The sequence below is a fragment of the Ascaphus truei genome, chromosome 3 (assembly GCF_040206685.1).
Source record: "Ascaphus truei isolate aAscTru1 chromosome 3, aAscTru1.hap1, whole genome shotgun sequence".
Classification (NCBI taxonomy): domain Eukaryota; kingdom Metazoa; phylum Chordata; class Amphibia; order Anura; family Ascaphidae; genus Ascaphus; species Ascaphus truei.
This window is the reverse complement of record NC_134485.1, coordinates 122,755,701-122,777,422: the sequence shown is the minus strand read 5'-3', so window position 1 is coordinate 122,777,422 and position 21,722 is coordinate 122,755,701. Positions and strand designations below refer to the sequence as shown.

Sequence of the window (21,722 nt, the reverse complement as noted above, 5' to 3'; positions counted from 1 at the left end):
TTGAGTTGTTATCCTCCTCGTAATCCTACAATGTATTGTAGCTATTTCCTGTCGACTGCAATGTATGTATCTTAGGTGTGCTCCTCTCAGGATCCCACTCATGCCTCTGGGTATGTGATTTAAGCTGGAACATACAGTATGTACAGTACTGTAAATTGTAATTTTGAGAAAGCTGAGCCATGTAAACCTTTTTGTACTATTGCAATGGTTGTTTCATTTATTTGTCATTAGTTCATTAGTTGTTTCATTAGGGTAGTGTTTCCCAATTAAATTTAGTCGTGGAACCCTTTTATATTTTGAAAAACAGAATGGAACCTCTTAAATATTTTTAGAACAGCACATGAAAAAAAAAAAAATGCGCCGCAGGCGAAACATTTTCTTGGTTCAACGTCATTTTTAAAAGACTCTCACCGCCCCAATACATTTTTAAAAGACCCCCACCGCCCCAATACATTTTTAAAAGACCCCCACCGCTCCCTCCCACCAGTGTCTCTCACTCCAGCCAGTGTGTCTCTCCATCACCTCAGTGTCTCTCTCTCTCCCTCCAGCCAGTGTGTCACTTCCTCCCCTCAGAGTCTCTATCACTCTCCCTCCCCAGTGTCTCATTCACCTCCCCCCAGTGTGTCTCTCACTCCCTCCCCCCAGTGTCTCTCCCTCCAGCCAGTATGTCTCTCCATCACCTCAGTGTCTCTCTCTCCCTCCAGCCAGTGTGTCACTCCCTCCCCCCAGTGACTCTCCCTCCAGCCAGTGTGTCTCTCCATCACCTCAGTGTCTCTCTCCCTCCAGCCAGTGTGTCACTTCCTCCCCCCAGTGTCTCTATCACTATCCCTCCCCAGTGTCTCACTCACCTCCCCCCAGTGTGTCTCTCACTCACTCCCCCCGCCCAGTGTCTCTCCCTCCAGCCAGTATGTCTCTCCATCACCTCAGTGTCTCTCTCTCCCTCCAGCCAGTGTGTCACTCCCTCCCCCCAGTGACTCTCCCTCCAGCCAGTGTGCCACTTCCTCCCCCAAGTGTCTCTATCATTCTCCCTCCCCAGTGTCTCTCACTCTCCATTCCCTCTAGTGTCTCTCACCTTCCCCCAGTGTCTCCCCCTCCCCCCAATATGTCTCACAACCCCATGTCTCTCTTTCACTCCCCCCCTCTGCCCATGTCTCTCTTTCACCCCCCCTCTGCCCATGTCTCTCTTTCACCCCCCCTCTGCCCATGTCTCTCTTTCACCCCCCCTCTGCCCATGTCTCTCTTACACAATGACACACACACTCTCACACACACACACACACACACTCTCACACACACTCAACTTATCACGCAGCAGGCAGCAATGCAGACGAGGTGCTGCATGAGCTGTGCAGCACTGCACCACCTAATGCCTGACTGAAAATTTGCAGCTACAGACAGACTGCTTTTTTGATGGGGAAATCCAGCACAGTGAGTGCGGGCGGCCCGTCCATCGGCGGAACCCCTGTGACTGCTCGTTCCGCGGAACCCCAATTGGGAATCGCTGCATTAAGGTATCACTTGTGCTACTCACCAAACATTTTTTTCATTTATTGGCGTTATACTTCCTCCTTAGTGACTCTAGGCCAGGGGTCTGCAACCTTTCAAGGAAGAGCCATTTTATTTAAAAAAAAAATTCCAAAATATTCATAGAGCCGCAACACATGCATGAATATTACACCCCCACAAACATATAAATATATTGTACACACACTAATAGGTATTTACAGTATAAGCATTAACATACGACAAACTTACTTAAATCAGAATTAGGGAAAAAAAAAAAATATGTGGGAGAATTAAAGGCATCTCACAATAAGTCCCTTTATTATTTTTTCATTGTTTTTCCGTGCAAAAGTTTAATTTTCAAATACACAATACATATATACACACACACTACCCCCCCAAATACACACACTACCCCCAAATACATGCACACACTATCACCACCCAAATACACAGATGCACACTACCCCCCCAGATACACACACACACCCACACTCCCCTCCCCAAATACACACACACTCCCCCTCCCCCCAAATACACCCACAAACACTACCCCCCAAAATACACACACGCACAACCTTCCCCCCCAAATACACACACTACTACCGTCCCTCAAATACACACACACTACTACCGCCCCCTAAATACACACACTACCCCCCCAAATACACACACTACCCCCCCAAATACACACACTACTACAGTCCCCCAAATACACACACTACCTCCCCCCCGGCCGTCGAAGGTCAGGCCTCTTTTTGCCACACAGCTTCTTCCAAGCTGCTGGCATGCCTCCTGCAGTGTCCCACACCGGGCCTCTCTGTGAAGTCAGCACTATGATTTCTATACCGAAGGAAAATTTTAATGCATAAAATGCTTCAGTTAAAAAGAAGACCTGGAAGAGTGGCTTAGTGAGTAAAGACACTGACAGTAAACAATGACACTGAGTTTGAATCAGGATTTCTGGTGTCGGTTCCTTATGACCTGGGGCAAGTCAATTTATCTCCCTGTGCCTCAGGCACGAAAAGCGTAGATTCTAAGCTCATCTTGGCAGCGTCTGTGTCTCTAAAAAATTGTATGTGCTGCTTACTGTGCACTGTACTGTAATTGTGAAGCGCTTTGTGTCCCATTGGGAAAAAAATCACTATATGAAAGTTATTTATTATTATTCTTACCTGCATTGGTTGAATTATTTTTTTAATTTTCCGTTCATTAATGATGCAATACAAATGTAGTATTTATTTTTCTAAACTCCTTGTTTTTTTTTTCTTTTCAAAACAGGAAGAAGAGAGTTTGTTCAAAAACTTAAATTGGAAGCAACACTAAGTGTGCATGATGGCTGCGTAAGTCAAGTATCATAAATATTGGAACCCCGTTAGAAAATCATAATACAACTTCTGAAAAAACATGAATTGATGTGTATAAATCTTAAATTGCAATTTCTCCAAATGCGAATACTGAGCTTACTATTATGGTTATTATAAAAATTTGGATGGTGAACAACTAAAGTTGAGTGTTAGCTTATTTTATATTTGTACTGAGAGCCAGCAACGCATTGTGGTGCGATTTGGTAAAGTCCCCTATGACAACTACGTACAGCTGCGGCCGCCTTTATCCTAATGCGGCCGGATCCGCGGCGCTCTGATAACCGCGGGCAGATGCGGTATATTTTCTTTTTTTCCTGAGCAGTTTCCGGTATGTTAGCGCTCGGATTTTTAGCGCTGTCTGCTATACTGCTATACCATCTAAAAACACAGGTGGGCGTTCGCGAGCTGTTGTCATAAAAGTTTAATAGCCATTCAACCTACAGTTCAGCCGTACATTTTCTGCAAGTCTGAGTGTGCGCACGCAGTATTTGTAAAATGGAAGATTTACAGTATACAGTATTACAAAAATATAACGTCGCGTTTTCGAATATAAAATTAACACATTTCTATATGTACTGTATTATTTTGTAATCGGTACTTTTACTTCTTTTCATACTGTTTTTATATTATGCGTGTACAGTACTGTATGTCTCATTTGAACATTGTTGAAACGCATAGGCGTGTTACAGTATCACATTTCAGCGCTCTCCCTCCCTCTCGCCCCCGCACACACACAAGGCTAAAGTACTATTTCAACTTCTTATCTACAGTACAGTACACCTCTCCCAGCCAGATGGCTTTCTGAAAGCCAGATGGCTTTCTGGCTTCAATCATCCCGAACCTGTCATCACATTCCTGCGTTTATAACGTACAGAGCCTGGTGTCACATTTCAGCGCATGCGTGCATAACTTCACATTTATTTTCAAGTTGAAGTTTTTTTTTGTTTCGTTTCCAGACATGTGCCTGCATAAAAATTCTTGGTATTCTGATATTCAATCGGTACTGTAGCTTTTTAATGCGACACTAGTCATTCACATGCTTTATGTGATTTTTATTGATTTGGGGGTGTGGGGATCAAAACATTATGATGACCTGTTGAAAATATTTCTTTGAACTATAGTACAGCTAATCCATTATGATGACTCATCCATCCACCCCCTCCCCCCAACCCTTTGAGGCTTTGTTTACGGTGACGCATGTGCACTTGTGATAAGCTCTTCTCGAATTGAATATGTTAATCTGATTAGCCAATGAATAGAAATATGTATCCACACATTCCCGAATTTTATATGTTAATCTGACAAGCCCTTCTTGGCAACTACAGGAAGTAGTGTAGCCCACCCCCCAAGCACTTCACACACAAACCCAAAGCCTTCTTGAAGAATCCACCCCCCACACACACATTCAAAGTGATTTTAAAGTTCAAAGAAAAAAAAGAGATTTAAAAAATATTCTTAGGGGGGCAGGGGTGGCTGTTTCAATTATTATGATTATTATGATTATCATATTATTATTATTATTATAATAATATTATAATTATATTAATATTATTAATTATTATGATTATCATATTATTATGGGGGGATTGTGTAAATCATGACTGTAGATACACTATACACAGTTCACACAATTTACACATGATACTGTCACGCCTGTATGCCCGCAGACCAAGCTAGACCCCAGTACTGAGGTGGGAACGATATGATACCACAAACCCACAGCAGTGGGAGTAAGCCCGGAGTGTGGTATAGCGTTGCTGGGCCTGTTCGAAGAGTTGTTAGTGTATACTTGCAACGCTTGGGAAATGTCCGTGAGAATAGTCGTGTCCGTTTGCCAATTTTCAGGGATCCAGAGGGTAGAGTCGTCAGAGGGTAAGCCAGGTCCTAGGAAGCCAGAGGTCAGCGGAGTCGTATGCGGAGCAGGGTTCAGAGGGATACCAGAGAGCAGAGTAGTCCAGGGTAAGCAGGGGTCAAAGCCAGGGAAATCCAAAGTAACACAGGAGCAGGTAATCACAGGAGCACAGAGGGAGCACAGCATAGGTCAGGTACACACAGGGAAACAGGAACTATGCAGAGCGAGGAAGAGGTGGACAGACAGGGTAGGTGCACCAATGATAGAGAGGGGAGGAGTAGAGAGAGAAGTGGGTCTATTTTGATCTGGTTTAAAACTGAATGGCCGGCGAAGCCGGCCAATTCAGTTGAACAGCAATTCTACTTGTTGCCAAGTAGAACAAAGAAAACCAGTCAAACAAATATATAAATGAAACCAACAAGTGCACTGTAAAAAGTGCACTTAAAACAGAAGGGTTAATTCAAAAGAACCCATGAAGGGGGATACCGAGCAGAGCACCCCGCCTAACGCCCACTGGGAGGCAAACTCTGAAACCGTCCCAGTGGACTCGGCGTACGAATACTCTGCCCGAATACGGGAGTACACCAGCGCCCGGAACATGACCACAATGTTCGTTGGGACCCCCCCTCCAAACACTGCTTCCTGGTTCTACAAATGACTACCTTAGCCAATGCCAGGAGCAGGTTGACTAGGAGATCCCTAGGCTTATTGTCTCGGGACACTGGGCACCCAAAAATAAAAAGATGAGGGGAAAAATGCAGCCAGAACTGCAGGAGAAGGCGCCTCAAGGTGGATAAGAGGGGCTGCAGTCTGGCGCAGTTCAAATAAATGTGATACACGGACTCCCACTCGCCACAGAAGGAACAGGCGGCGGGGGAGTCCGTGAAATGTGCCAAATACTCTCCTGTGCTCAGTGCACCGTGGAGGACCCTCCAACTCAAATTCCCGGCGGGACGGGGAACCAAACCTGAATAGAGTTCCTTCCACCGGGGTCTCTCGCCCTCGTTCGCAGGAAATACCCGCCTCCAGATAGTATCGGGGTGGGTGACAAGGGCGAGGTAGTGCACTATATGGAGCACTAGAGAATACAGGACTTTCCTCGGCATGCCGCGGAAACATGCCGGGGACATATCCCCCAACCTGCTGAGGTTGGGGAAGAGAGGAGCCCGAGGGGGTTGCCGTGGCTTTGGTTCCACGCAAAGATCCGGAGAGCTGAAGTTGATAGGTTGACAAGGCTCTCCGGTCTGCAATACCCCCTCAATGAAGGTGCGTGAGTCGGGGTGGATGGCATCTTTAATCTCCCGGATCAAACGATGAGGGACGCGGGCAGTACTCAGACCCATACGGGGCGCGAGCACCTCTGCCCTTACCCAGTCTCGCTGCTCAAAGTCCAGGAGATCCCTAACTCTGGTCACCTGCACCAGGATTAGCCGGCGGCAAATAGAGGGTGAATCCAACATCCGAGCCCCCACTGCCGGATTATACAACAGGGGCTCGGCGAGGAAATAAACCCCCACCGCCTGTTCCTTCCTGGTCGCGGAGACCAGTTTCCAGGCCTTAAGTAAGTCCCGGTAGTATGCCGGCAGCTCCGAGAGGTCTACCTAAACCCTCGGGCCTGATGATAAACAGTTGCCTGTCATACCTCATATTGCGCAGCTGGCGAAAGAAACTGATTGCCAGCTGGCACCACTGCGGAGACGGATCTGCGAATAGGTATCTCTGCAGGTATTGGAGTCGGAAAGTATGTAACTGGGAGCGGACACACACCACTCCCTGTCCACCCTCCTCCAAAGGAAGGCACGCAACTCCCACAGAGACCCAATGCTTCCCCATCCAGAGAAAATCCATCAACCTCCTCTGGATCTTGTTGATAAATTCGGGGGTCGGACCCATGGCTATCAGCCGGTGCCATAGCTGACTGGCCACCAGCTGGTTGATCACCAGGGTTCTTCCCCTGAGGGAAAGCATTCTTGACAGATACACCCAAGACCCCAGACGAGCAATGACTCGTTCCTCAAGATCACTGAAGTTTTCTGGGGCCGGGTTCTCCGCAGCAGACAGGTAGACTCCCAGATATTTCAGAGTATCGCTCCCCCACGAGACCTTACAAAACGTGGGGGGCAAAGAGTCCACCTGTAAGGGACCCACCAAAATGCCGGAGCACTTGGACCAGTTGATCCGAGCAGAAGAGCCCATGGTGTAGACCTCTTGGCATGCTTGCGCCCGCTCTAGATCATCTATGTCCTGGGCCAAGAGGAGCACGTCATCGGCATAAGCCGACAGGACTACCCGCATGTCGGGCTCCCGCAGCACCAGCCGGTGAGCCTCCTCCTCAGTAGGCAGAGGAAGGGCTCAATGGCCAGCGCGTACAGTTGCCCAGACAGGGGGCACCCTTGACGTACTCCCCGACCAAACACAAAAGGTGCCGTCAGGGACCAATTGATCTTCACCAGACACTCTGCAGAGGCGTACAGCATCTGGAGAAAGCCCACAAAATGTGGGCCAAAGCCAAACTCCCGCAGGGTCTGCATGAGGTAACGGTGATCCACCCTGTCAAACGCCTTCTCCTGATCTAGGGACAGGAGGGCGAGTGACATACCAGTCCTCTGCGCGTGATGTAGCAGGTCCCGGACCAGAAAAATGTTGTCATGAATACTCCGGCCCGGGACAGTATAGGACTGGTCGGGGTGAATCACCTCTGCCAGCACTGACTTGAGCCTCAGCGAGAGCGCTTTGGCTACGATCTTATAGTCCGTGCTTAGCAGTGAGACCGGTCGCCAGTTAGAGATCTGGCGGAGATCCCTCTTCTTCGGCAGCAAAGACAGTATTGCCCGCCGACACGAAAGGGGCATCTCCCCGGTCTCAAGGGCTTCGGCCAGGACCTCGGTGAAATCAGGTCCCAGCATCTCCCAGAAAAACCGGAAGAACTCCACAGTCAGCCCGTCTAGCCCCGGCGTTTTCCCGCGGGATATGAGACTGAGGGCTTCAGAGAGCTCGGCCAGAGTCAAAGGTAACTCAAGCCGCTCCCTTCCACCCTCGCCGACCGTGGGAAGCCCCTCCCATAAGACCCTGCATGCGTCTGGCTGGATGGACTCCGGAGAGAAAAGGTCTACGTAGAATCTCCGGGTTCTGTCCCGGATGCTCTCCGGGTCAGTCAGAGGGGTACCGTCTTCTGCTAGCAAGCAGGTGATATGTTTACGGTTTCCCCTCTTTTTCTCCAGCGCGTAGAAGAGGCGCGACCCATCTCCCAAAGGAAGTGGATGCGGGATCGCACATACGCCCCCCGAGCTCTCCGATCTTCCAAATCCTGGAGAGCGCACTTCCTCTCCACGTACGCACACTGCAGGTATTGGTCTCCTGCCACAGACAGCCGCTTCTCGAGATCGAGCACCTCTTCCCTAAGGGCCTCGATCTCAGCATCGTGCCGCCTGCTGGCACCTTTGGTGTACTCCTGACAAACGAGGCACAGATGAACCTTGCCCACGTCCCACCACTGCTCTAACGTGGCAAAGTCTGATCTGTAACCTCTGCACGCCATCCAAAAGTCTCGGACCGACGTCGCAAACCCCTTGTCTTCCAACAACGTATTGTTGAAGTGCCAATAGGCGGCCGAGGGCGCTGCTGGTAGTAGCGCCATCGTCATGGACGCACAATTGTGGTCCAAAAACGGCGCCAGCCTAATGGTACTGGACTGGGCTCGCGACAGGCAAACAAATGACTGAATTAAGTAAAAGGCATTTAATACAACAACTATATGTACAATAAAAATATAACACTAAAAAGAAAGGGTCACAAGTTCACTCCAACAATGGCTAGACTGTCCGCTTACCGGACACTAAAAGGTAGAAGGCAGTGGATAATTCTGAGAATATCCCCTCTTGTGATGGTAGAAATCAGCTCCCAAGTGTCTCATACGGTCAGCAGGAGCTTCCGGGGGAGACCCTCCCTGTCTTCCACACCACAGACCTCCGCAGGGCAATCGTACAGGGCAGCATGTCGCAGGAGCTGGCGTCGTCACATGCGCAGCAGCAGCGCAGGATGTAAACCAATAGCAACAGGCAAGCGATGTCGTCAATGCCCAGCTCCGCGGAGCAGCATGGGTTGCAGCCGCGAACAGGTCAATGGCTGAGAAAAGTCAGTGGAGATGACTTAGATTTAACTTTTTCTTCTCTGCATATCTGACCTTGGGTGTCAGAGTTATATCCCAGGCTGCTGGCCATTTCCTGGAGATTCCTATTAGTGCTACCTTTTTTTTCGTTGTTCAGTGTCCTTTATTCTCATGCTGAGATCCTTAGAAATCTTTTTAACAGGCATCGCTGTGTGTAGAAAGAAATACAAACACAAGAATGTATATTCGATGTTTAGTCTGTGTATCCAATGTGCAGTGAATCCACAAAAGGGATGGTGTATTTATACTTGAATGACACATTAGAGTACGCCCACTTTTAACACCTGCACCATGTCGCCATGCATAAAAGGTGACACACATTGCATAGCCTCCCACTCGATGATCTGTATCTTAACTTGCCCTTGTCCAGATACTGCATTGTGCCATCTGCTTCCATTCTACGGACCTCGATTCTACGGACCTAGGAACCCACTCGTTTCTGCTGTGCCTGTCGTGCTGAAAAAGCGAAAGGCGGCAGCCGTTTCCAAGCCGAGGCCAAAGCGAAAGGCTAAGGCTAATAAAGAAAACCTTCTGACGACTCCAAAGGCTAAGTCTTTTAAGAAGCCTTATTATGTCAAGAAGAAATTCGGTGATGTACACTCAAAGCAAAACAAATGGTCACCTTCTCCATCAGCCCTCGTCGCCGCTGCCGCTTCTCTCCCGGAAACCCAGAGGACACCTCCTCCATCACTCCTCGCCGCAGCTGCCACTTCTCTCCCGGAAACCCAGAGGACACCTCCTCCATCACTCCTCGACGACGCTGCCGCTTCTCTCCCGGAAATCCACAGGCCACCTTCTCCATCACTCCTCGACGACTCTGTCACTGCCGCTTCTCTCCAGGGAACCCCCATCTCATCCTCTTCAGCACCCATCCACCCAGATGTCCACAGCACCACATGCACAAGATCCAGCTCATTAGACCGCATGCTGAATGGGTTAAGTGTCGATATCCCTGGGAACTCTATGCTGGTAAAGATAGATCTTCTTTTAGAGACCATGCTAAATATGGATCAACATATGGAGAAGATGGATCAACGGATGGAGAAGATGGATTAACGGATGGAGAAGATGGATAAGCGCATGGAGAAGATAGAGACTGACATAGCGGGGATACATAATTTGCTTGGAGTTCATGCCCCTGTATCTCGGACGCCGGAGCAGGAGGGTGGAATGGATGGGATGAATGGGACCTTCAACCTTCCATCACCAAGCGCACCCCCTCCATCAGAAGAATATGTGTTCATGTATGCCGTTGACGAGGATGACATGACAACCCCGTCAAGACAACGCCAGGAGGCAACACTGACAAGGCGATCAAGACAAGAGGAAAGCATCCTCCCAGACAACCTATCCTCGCCCGCTGCCACAAGCACACCAGCTCCCAGAAGAACACCCGCTCCCAGAATCCAACCCACATTCGCTTGCATTGAGACGGTGCCCGACATCATCCTGCGCGAGCTGACCCAGCCACTCGGAGAAGTATAGGTTTTCAAGGGCTGGTATACCCCAGAGGCATGCCATGTTAATTTTCAAGCACCACGTGCCCTACTCGGTGTACTGCGGGTGGGCCCACAATGTAAACTGCAAAGGGAATCGTGACAAAAAGGCTCTTCCTGAAAATTTAAGAAAGACTATTGTGGAGGAATTGCGGCGCTATTTTACAATTACCGATCCTTTAATGAAAACCGTGAGAGACTCCATTAATGGCATTTTGCGGAATACTCGGCCCTGGAAGGACAATCTGCTGAGGATCGAATTCGCTGCGTGATTGTTCGTCTGTTAAAATGTTGATTCATTTCTGACTTGTTAATTGTTTTAAATTTAAATTGTATTCTAATATGTTTTTGCTTACAGTACACCAGAAATGTTTTTTTACTTACAGTACTCCACCAATAAAAATAATGTTGATTGTTGTAGATTGTATTCATACTGTCAATGTTTTTACTTACTGGACACCATTAATGTTTTTTTTACTTACTGCACCCATCAATAAAAAAAATTGCTGCTTGTTTCAAATATACCTGTATGTTTTTACTTACTGGACACCATTAATGTTTTTTTACTTACTGCACCCACCAATAAAAAAAAATGCTGCTTGTTTTAAATATACCTGTATGTTTTTAGTTACTGGACACCATTAATGTTTTTTTACTTACTGCACCCACCAATAAAAAAAATTGCTGCTTGTTTTAAATATACAATACCTGTATGTTTTTAGTTACTGGACACCATTAATGTTTTTTTACTTACTGCACCCACCAATAAAAAAAAATGCTGCTTGTTTTAAATATACCTGTATGTTTTTACTTACTGGACACCATTAATGTTTTTTTTACTTACTGCACCCAACAGTAAAAATGTAGCGTACTGTACTATACAGTTCCATGAGGCATACTGTACAGTACTGTACTGTACAGTGTGCTGTAGGCATGCGCATTACAGTACATAAAAACAGTATTAAAACGCATTATCGGCATTAGTATTATTATTAGAACACATACTGTAATACATGTACAGAATAAATGCATAATTTTTGAAGTTTATTATACAGTATGTAAAAAAGTATTTATACTTTATGAAAAAAACAGCATACTGTTTCAGGTTTTCTATAAAGCTCAGTTATTCTATCCTAATCAATAAAAATTGCACTGATTCAGATTCAGCAGTGTGCAAGCATCGTTACAAAAAGCGATATTATCCATCGAAATCCCCCCATTTGCCGTTCTCAGCCTGATGACAAAGTTTATTTTCCGAGGAAGAAAAATGAAAGTATTACTGTAATGGTTAGTTCAAATTAATCAGTCCCCTAAAGAAGTTCCCACAGTCAGTCCCCGCAGTCCCCTCGGTTAGTCAGAACAATAATTTTCTCAGGTGGGCGTCTCTTGTTCACATACTGTAGACGCATGCGCCTACAGTAGATGTGATGAGACGCATATGCGTTTCAACAAGGTTCCAATGCGCATGCGCCTAGGTGTCCACCAATTGTTCAGTATCTACTGTAGAAGCTGCTCAGCCAATGATATTGCTGGACTACATTTTGGCGAATTGTGACTAAAAGAACTAAATACTGTCGCGGCCGAGTTTATTCGAGCATTTGCCCGGTCTCGGCCGCGACAGTAACCGGGCGCGCGCCGGGGTGTCCCGAACGCGCGCCGAAGCCTCGGAGGAGCGGCCCTCCGATCGGGGCTTCTCCTTCGCCTCTCCGGGTCTGCCGGGCCCCCCGGAACCCCCCACCGCCGTCCCAAATATCACGGCACACCAGGGCTCCCTCGGGGAGCCCTGGGCATGCGCGCAGAGGGCGCAGGCACCCGATGAAGCGTGACCGCGCATCGGTGACGCGCGGCACGCCGAGGGAGTGGGGCTAGCAAGCCGGGGCATCCCCCGGCTTGCGGAACTAGCTCTGCTCGAATAAATCGTGTCGGTAGTGTAACTATAAGCAAAACGATTGATTACAGGAGAATCGCTTTACTGTGCATTGATATTGATATGGTAAAAAAAGAATTAAATACGCCAGCTGTACCCACCATAGACGTTGCCATTCGGTTGGTGCCGAGCTACTGCCAGTCCCGTAGTCTTGATTATACACGGAGTTGACAGGTGACAGCGGGCCTGCTACACCTGTAGTTGACAGGTGATGAAGCTGGAAATCGTTTTGGTACATGCAAGCTTGCTGGTATCTGTACGTGAAATCCTGCTCAGGCTGCAGGTATCCAGGCGGGGACAGATAGCAAGGGTTGCCAGTCAGCAGGTTTTCACTGACGGTCGGACCGTTATTGGAAGCCGGCGCTGGCGCTGGCTCATTGCTTGCCTGGGACTGACGATTCTTAGTTGGTTTTACCATGACCTTTCGCCTTTTGAAGTCTCCATGATCAAAGATACTAGAAAATTCTGGCACAACACACCAATACCCTCCTCTAACCCCGGGTGCGGGATCAATATGAAAAAAAACACGGATCGATACATAACTTTTTTCTTATTGCACGCTCCCACACACGAGCATCTGGTGAAAATTTGTAAAAGTCATAATTGTCGATAAAATATTGATAAATTTGACCAGCTGTGGCCATCTTATCATCTGTTGCATTAATTGCAGCCCATATTAAATAAGCGTACGTTATGTTGGTGTAGGAGGATATGTGCAGAGGTACACAATGGAGACTGTTGTAAGGTGAAATTACTGCACCGACACACTTTATTCGAGCAAATACCCAGTATGTACCTGGCAGATACCTGGAATGCGCCGCTCCTCACCTCTGACAAGCCCCGTTGCGTTTGCCTTCCCAGCCTGGGTTCATGCCTGGCTGACGGGCGGCTGATCTGTTAAATGATAATGATTAGGATTTAATAGGCTGCAATGCTTCGCGTGTCTACCAGATGGCATCAATTCATGAATTGTAATGCAGTATATATATATATACTGTGCAGTATTGCAGCCAGCAGGAATAAAATGCTTCAATCCCTGCCTCGAAAATAACCCAATGTACTCGGGCAGAAAACAGTCACAAACCTCAATACACCCGGGTATACCCGAATTCGTGGGACTAGCCAAGCTCGAATAAAGTGTGTCGCCAGTGTATAACAAGGCTTTATTGTGCCTGTCGCTTTAAACAGCAAACAAAATCAACATAAGCGAAATAGTGAGCTAACCAAAAACCCCTATTTCTGCTTTGGAGACTATACATGTAGCTCAGCCCTCTCTGACTGGGTTGGTTAGCTAAGCTATTTACCAGCCCCAAATCATGGAGACATTTATCAATACACAGACATAGATAATAGTCTTATACGAAAAAGTCTTATCTGTTAGCTGGGCTGCTGTAGGGGAAGCTTCTCTGCTCTCCTGGAACCGCACCCTTGTGTGCACAGAAAAATTCAGGCTCCAAGTTTAGAATCTTGTCCCCTTTGTCTTGTGGTCAGCTTGTCGCTCAAGACATCTGCCCTTCCTTGGTTCAGCCCCATTGTGGACTAAGGAATCTCTGCTCTGTCTCCAAAGTTCAGCTCAGGTGTGAGCTAAGGAGTCTCTCTTCCTGTCTCAAAAGACAGGCTTTTCTAAGCAATCTAATCAGGCAGGTGGTGTTAGTTAATTGCCTACCAGCAGTTAACCACCACACTGCTGGATTAGAGGCACATTTGTGAACAGGGATAAGTCCCCTGTTTCATACCTCCCCTGTTTGTGGGAAGCTCGGGCTTACCACAGCCAAAGCCCATCCTTCCATGCTCATTCGAGATCTTTCTGTGACTTGAATGAGAGTGGATGGAGGAAGAGAAACCTCTGTCCCGCTGGGATTGGAGCCCTTTCTCCAGTTTATTTTTGTCTCCTCCCGAAGGTGCTTGAGATCAGCACTCCTCAGTCGCTCGAGGAGGACTTTTTCCAAGTAAAGTCTTTTTACCGAGTGCGCGGTCATGAGATTTCCGTTGCGTCGGGCACTCCTCTTTTTGTAGACAAAGTGTATGGGAACAGTTGTAGAGCAGTTAGGACTAGCCCTTAGAGTTTTCTGCTCCTGAAGCGGTCTTTCTGCACCTCCCCCACACAACGGAGTCGCCAGTTCAGCTTCTTTGGGACTGAGTTGCACCTCCACCTCCCTTTCCAGAGAACGTCCTATCTTTTCAGCTTCCTCAGCTAAGGATTCTTCTGGCTTTGATTCTGCACTCCTACCTCCGTTTGTTGCCTGTTGGGCAGCTTTAGGTTTGGCTAGTGCTTTCTTAGGTGGCTCAAACTTCGTAATCTTGTTTTGAAGGTGCGTGGAGTCCCCAACTCTCACTGTACCCTTGTCCTCACGGGCATTAGTTACTGTGGGATACTGGTGCTTGGGCAGAGCCAATACCTTTTTCCGTATTGGAGGAATCTGTAAGTTACTGGTCTGCAGAGTCTCAACCTGTTTGAGTGCGTCTTGCAAGTCTCTTCTCAGGGAATTTATATGCGCACTTTGCGTTCTCTGAGTCTGTATCAGTGCCTCCTTCATATTCTGGAGCTCTGTAATTTTTGTCGTTAAGGTTGCCGCTGCGTTTGTTTTCTTCTTGGTGTACTGACTCAAGTGAATGGAACAGTCTCTTTGTCTCTCCAGCTCTTGCTCCAGTTTCTGGGCCTTCTCCCGCTCCCTCTCATACAGAGTCACTTGGTATCGAAGCTCCGCCTCCAATGATGCTCTGAAGACATGCAGCGTGGCCTTTAGCTCCTCATACTGCTCTGTGGGGATGTACTGGGTATTCAGACGTTCCTGCAGCGCTTGTATCTCTTTAGCAGCCTGCAGCTTTTCTTCCTGCAGCGTTTGCTGCTTCTCCTCAGCATACTGGAGGTGTGTACGCAGACCTTGCAGTAGGTTCTGCAGTCGGTGCTCTGCTTCAAACTTTTCCTTGACGTGTTCTGTCAACTCAGAATTTTCTTTTTTTAATCTTAAATTTTCTCTTTTTTCAGTCTCTGTACTATTCAGGGCCTCCTTGCAGTCCACCTTCCATTTTTGCACATCTGCTTGGAGGCGGGATGTCTCCTGGCGTGAGACTTCCATCTCCAGGTTTAGGTTCTGAAGCTCCTTCTGAGAGACTTTGAGATCTAAGTTAAGATGTAGGATAGTTTTCCTTGAAATGTCCAGCTCCTCAGTGAGACTGTGAAGTTCCTTTCTGGAGACTTCCAGTTCTGTGCGGCAGCTGTTGATCTCATGATGTGAGGCATCCAGTGCTCTGCGGAGTGTATGAACCTCCTTCTGAGATACGTCTACCTCTGTCCGGACACTGTTGACCTCCTGTTGTGAGGCATTCAGCTCTATGCGAAGAGTGTGCATCTCTTGCTGGAAGACTGTCATCTGCTTCAGTGCCTCCTCATACTTCCGCTTCAGCTTAGCCATCATTTTATCAGATTGGCTCTGCTTTTCATCCATGGCGGTGATAGTAGAGTTTGCAGTATATAGCTCAGTCTTGAGATCGTCCAATTCTGTCCTGGCCAAAGAGTACATTGTGAGCACATCTTTCTGTAGCTTCACGTTATTTTCCCGTAGCCGATCACAGTCACGCCTGGCAACCTTCAGGGCATCCCGGGGCTGGTCAAGGGATCGTCACTCACCGGTTCAGGCTCCGCTTCCCTGGGATGGTTGGGTGAGGTTTTTTCACTATTAGCACCGGACAGACACTTCTTTGGGGTACACGACTTCTGCCTTGGGCCCTCTGGATATTCGGTCATCCGCGGGACGACTTCTCCATTTTCTCTAGGCTGCAGGGCATTTCGGACCCCCTTTTCCTCCGCAAGATCTGCAGATGTGTCTGTTCCTTCCACGGTAAGTAAAGAACCGCTTTTCTTTTTCTTTTTTTGCCTTTTTGTTTTGGATGACACCGTCCCCTCAGGGATACTGGGGTCTCCATCTTCATTTGAAATTTTAGCAGCGTCACTGGATCCACCTGGCTTTTCTTGCAACTGTAATAGCTGACGGAAATATTCGGTGATCCACTGCTCCCGCTCTTTCTCCCGCCGATCATATTCGTCATCATAGGGAGCGGTCTTTTCGGTTCGTACCGAGTTCAGGCACCCCCACCATTCTTGGGGTGTTTTGTGGGTGTGACTCGGTTTGGGTTCCCCATAAGAGATGTCTTCCTCCTCATCGGACTGGAAGGGCCACTCTTCCGTGGGGTAGTGTTCATTACAGGAACGCTGTATTTTGTCCTCCATTTTGGGGCTATCAGGTATATTTTTCTTCCTGACCTCAGAGGGTGCTATTGCAGCTGTTGTCACTGTATTTGCTAGAACCCCTAACAGTTCTAGTCCTACAGGTGGGCATATTTTGCTTGTAGAGGTCGTAGCTCTCACAGGCCTCTCTGTAGACTTTTTTTTCCCTTGGGTAAGTTTTACAACATTAGCATTACTGAGCATGCATTCATTCATTTTCAACGTCTGAATAAGGCCTGAAGGGACACGGCTCTGTGTGGTGGGGTTCTTTACACCAGGAACAAATTTTCTTCCCTATTTTTACAGAGTCTGTATTTGACTTCAGCTAGGTGGCCATTTTAAATTCCCTATGTTCTATTTCTTTAAAAACAATGCTTGCTAGCTGCCCATTTTCTGGCTTCAGCAAAGGCATTTGCTTTAAGCCATTTACTTGCTATGTGCAATCCCTCCGCTTCAGCAACAGAATTTGGTTTTCTGCTTGAGTTCAGTAATTTTCAGTCTCATCTTTGGGTATTATGGCATTCACTCTCCCAAGATACATAGGCAGACTTTTTTTTTTTTTTTACTTGCAGAAAAAAAAAACATTCTTTGCGGTGGAATATTTCTTTCACTCCCGGCAGGGTAACTCAACACTCAGCAATTGGCTTTGGAATACCTTTTACACAGTTCAGCAATCCCTTTTTCCCCTGTAGGGCAATTTTACACTCAGCATTTGTTTGCTAAAAATTCCCCTGCTTCAGCACAGTCTTACATCAATTTTCACACTTTTCTGCATATACTCCATTCACAGCTGGTAGTCCTATGCGGTGTGGCAACCTTTATTTGTAAAACCAGTACCGCTCGTGGGTCACCATCTGTATTCACTGCTTCAGCGAAACTTTTGAAAACAACAAACACCTATCCCTTTTAAGGGCTGACTCACTTCTTGAACCCTGACTATGGCTGGAAGGCAAAACCCCTATTTCAATGACCATATTACACTTTGTGATAGGCAAATAAGGTTTACCTGCTTCAGCAGTCTCGCTCTCTCTCCTCTTGGGATTGGGGAAAAGAGTCCATCTGTGGTTTTGTAGGTTTCAGTGCAGTGTAAGTTTCCTGCCTGGGTATGTATCCCTTTAATTCTGATCTCTGCTGCAGGTGAATCTTTGTTTTTGTTGCTCAGGTTTGTTTGCAAGACTGTATGCAGGCAAAAGCACACAACAAAAAAAAAATTCCACAGGCAATCTCCGGCCCTTTAAACTTCAAAGGCCACCTCTCATCCCAAATTTCTGGCACCATATGTAGGAGGACATGTGCAGAGGTACACAATGGATTTCTGCCATGGGGGCGTGGCGGAGGAGTGACGGGGGCGCGGCCATGACGTCACCCGGCAGGTTCGCCCTCATTGGCTGAACCGCCGGGGGGCGTGCCTAGCCTCTCGACGCGAGTTGGAGTAGCTCTCACGCGAGCGCTGCGGCCCCCCCTCGCAGCGGGCCCGGCGCCATTGCGGGGAGGGCTGTCGTTAGCGCAGCGTCCGCCACAGCGGACACTGTAGCAGGCAGCGGGGGCAAGGCCTTACTGAAGCACATGTACTCATGAATATCTGCCACCTGGCGGATACACGAAGCATTGCAACAAATTAAATCCGAACCATTATTATTAAACAGATCAAGCGCGGGTGACGCCGGCATGAATGCGACATGAATACGGCATGAATGTCGCATGAACGCCGCATGAACGCGGTGAAGCGCGGGGCATTCGGAAAAAGTCACCGAAAAATATCCGAGAAGTTTTAAAATAAAAGGGGCCACGGCTGTAGTGTCTCTTTTACAGTATCTCAGTTTTAACAATTAACACAAAACGTATTTCATTTTAATAGGGAATCTGCTAACATTGTTAGACTGCCATATTTGGTCATTTTCCCCTTCAAAAGTGCAAAAAACATATAAATGTAATCGGCTTCAAATTCAATTACCCCTAAGGTAAAATGTTCACTTGTTTGTTTCCTATGTAAATATAAATTACGCTGCAATTTAATCTGGGTCCATTTAACTTGTATGTTGTGGTGCCTTCTCTATAATCCATTGAAAGAAATTATGCTGCTGTAATTAGTCAAACACTACAGTACATGAAACAGAAATACTTGATGAACACGGCAGACCCTATTCATGTACCAGGTACGTTATGAAGAAATGCCAGTTTGCAGGGGCTTTTTGAGCAAATTAGTTGGCCTCCATTTCTATTTCCGTCAGTTGGGCTGGTGTCTGTCATGTGATTTGCTGCTGAAGCCATACAATTACCGCAAATATCAGACGTCCGGTGGCACTCTAATGGTGCCAGACCTCCGGCGCTGAAAATGTGAACAACAAACTAACCTTCTACACTGGCCATAACTCACATTTATAATTAATGTGGACAATACCAGTGCCACTTTTTCTGACTAGTGGGGCATTGACTTCTAACACAGTATGACACAATAAAGTTTCCTTTAAAAACATTTGAAACGGTCAGTGTCCACCGTATAAAAAATTTGATTCATCCCCAAGATAATTCTATTCTTTAAACATTCCCACAATATGGGTTTGACTCACCACTGCGGTGGGAAATGTGGGAGCAGCTACACACTTTTTTTTTTTTTTTTCAACTTAAATTTTCTTATTTTTGAATTGTGTGAGTACATACATGTCATGCATTCATGATAAACATTGGAGGGAAACGTGCCTCCTGCAATTGGAAAACATGCAGCATGTGTAGTATCTGTGTACTTTGGACAAACGGGGAGACAGACAGACTAACCGACAAACTACAAATAGCTCCCAGCCGGGAGGGAGAAATGGGGGGGGAGGGGGGGTGGGAAGGGGTCTCCGACCGAGGTTCCGCTTCTAAACGTGCGACCGCTGGCTCTCTGCAACTAAGAAAACCGATAGTCCGGCGAGCAACCGGTGTACCCCACACTCTCTGTCCATCCATGAACTGTGTGTGCTCTTGGACCGTCGGGGTGTCTTAGAGCCTCTTTAAGGGAGAATGCATTTTACATCTATCAATGCCAAATCGTGGCCCTATCTACCCCCTGTATGTCTGTCTGTGCCAACCATGGTGACCAGACTTTTAGGAAATTTGTGCCAGTGTCATTGACCAGACTCGTCAATTTCTCCACCTGGCAAACTGACCAAATTCGGTTCCTGATCTTTGCGATTATTGGGATTTCATTTTGTTTCCATCGTGCTGCAATCTCCCTCCTCACCGCCGTTGCGAAATGTACCGCCAGTTTGTTTGCTCCCCTGGAGAGACCTTTTTGCGGCCTGTTCAAAAGGAACCGCCATGGGTCGACGGGGGTGGATGTGCCGAGGATCCTATTCAGCCAATCATTAACTGAATCCCAGACCGGCGTAAGTTTGGGGCAAGACCACAGCATGTGGAGCAAGTCTGCTTGTTGTCCGCATTGTCTTGGGCACAATGGGGAGTAGCTGGGCAGAAATTTAGCTAATTTAGTGGGGGTGTGGTACCATCTCATCATAACTTTATATGCATTCTCCCTCAAAGTCGTGCACATTGAGCTTTTTGAAGTCGCCGTCACAATTTTTGTCCATTCCTCTACATCAATTTCCTCCCCTAAGTCCTTTTCCCATTTAATCATATACCCCGTTTTGTCCGTCACTGTCTTACTAGAACCGATTACTTCCCCGTACATCTGCGATGTGAGTCCCTCGGTGGATGTCCCCGAACGACAGAGCTTTTCAAAATTCGTCATTGGTATGTGGGGCTGCACTGATTGATAAAACGCTCTGAGCTGGAGGTATCTAAAGAACTCGGCGTTGGGAATGTTTTGGTATTCTTTAAGTAAATCGAATGATTGAACGCCTCGTTTTCCCCCCAGATCTATTAGCCTGTTAATTTTGCTTTTTTTCCAGATAGAGAAGTCTGCGCTGGTCTGGCCCGGAGCAAAGAGTGGGTTATCCCAAAGTGGGGTCATACCTGATGCTTTATGGGTCAGACTGCATCTCATACGTGTGGCCTCCCAAATCGAGATCGAGTTGTTCATGGAGGATAGCGGCAGTTTGGCACTAGTCCGTGCCTTTTTGGGGAGCCAGATTACATGTTCCAGAGCCACAGGGGAGCAGAGCTCCTTTTCTAGGGCGACCCATCTTTTTGAGTCTGGATTCGTGTGCCATTGCACGATTTGGCATAATTGCGCCGCTTTGTAGTAGGACAACAAACAAGGTACCGCCAGCCCTCCTGCTTCCGTTCGTTTACGCATAATTTGTTTTCCCACCCTCGCTTTCTTGCCTCCCCAGATAAATTTATCTATAGCTGATTGAAGTGAGAGGACATCCTTCAATCCTATCGGCACTGGGAGGGTCTGGAATAGGTATAGGATGCGTGGAAGCAGGTTCATCTTAACGCAGTGGATCTTTCCGATCCACGAGATATTGTGGGTGGACCATCTTTTGAGGTCCCCTCTCAAAGTCTGTGTCAATTTGGGATAGTTTGCCTGGTATAGCGTGTCATACGACTTGGTGACGTTGATCCCCAGGTATCTAATGTTTTTCGGTTGCCAATTAAAGTTAAAATTTAAGGCGATCAGCTTCTCCATGTGCGTGGGGAGATTAATATTCATGGCATCAGATTTGGACTGGTTTATTTTGAATCCAGAGATCCTGTTGAATCTCCCCAGCAGGTCAAAAAGATTTGGCAGAGAGGTAAGGGGTCTAGATATAGTCAGGAACACGTCATCCGCATAGAGTGCCACCTTATGCGACTGGTTTCCAATGTCTATACCCGTAATGTCTTTGCTCTCGCGTATGTGGGCGGCTAGTGGCTCCATACACAACGCAAAGAGGAGGGGGGAGAGCGGGCAGCCCTGTCGTGTTCCGCTCTTAATTTGGAAGGGGTCCGAGACGAACCCCTGGTGGGTAACCCTTGCCAACGGATTCTCGTAAAGGGCGAAAATTGCTTTTGTTAGTTTCTCTCCCATCCCAAACGCTCCAAGCGTGGCCTCAAGGTATGGCCAGTCTATCCTATCAAATGCTTTTTCTGCATCCAGACTGAGCGCCATAACTGGTATTGATCTGGCATTGGCTATTTCTAACAGATCAATGATTCGTCGAGTATTGTCTGAAGACTGTCGACCCGGGACAAACCCGACTTGATCTGGGTGCACCAGTCTGGGTAGGATGAGACCCAATCTATTGGCCAGGAGTT

General features: G+C 47.4%; 1 protein-coding gene across 10 annotated transcripts in view; it reads left to right on the top strand.

Annotated features, from left to right (window-relative positions):
• The window catches only part of DCAF6 (DDB1 and CUL4 associated factor 6), a 397,587-nt gene that overhangs the window by 53,555 nt on the left and 322,310 nt on the right, over positions 1–21,722 (top strand). For all 10 annotated transcript variants that reach the window (XM_075589478.1, XM_075589475.1, XM_075589477.1 and 7 more), the window contains exon 3: positions 2,785–2,846. In XM_075589478.1, coding sequence (XP_075445593.1) covers positions 2,785–2,846 — 62 coding nt within the window. The remainder of the gene's footprint in view (positions 1–2,784; positions 2,847–21,722) is intronic.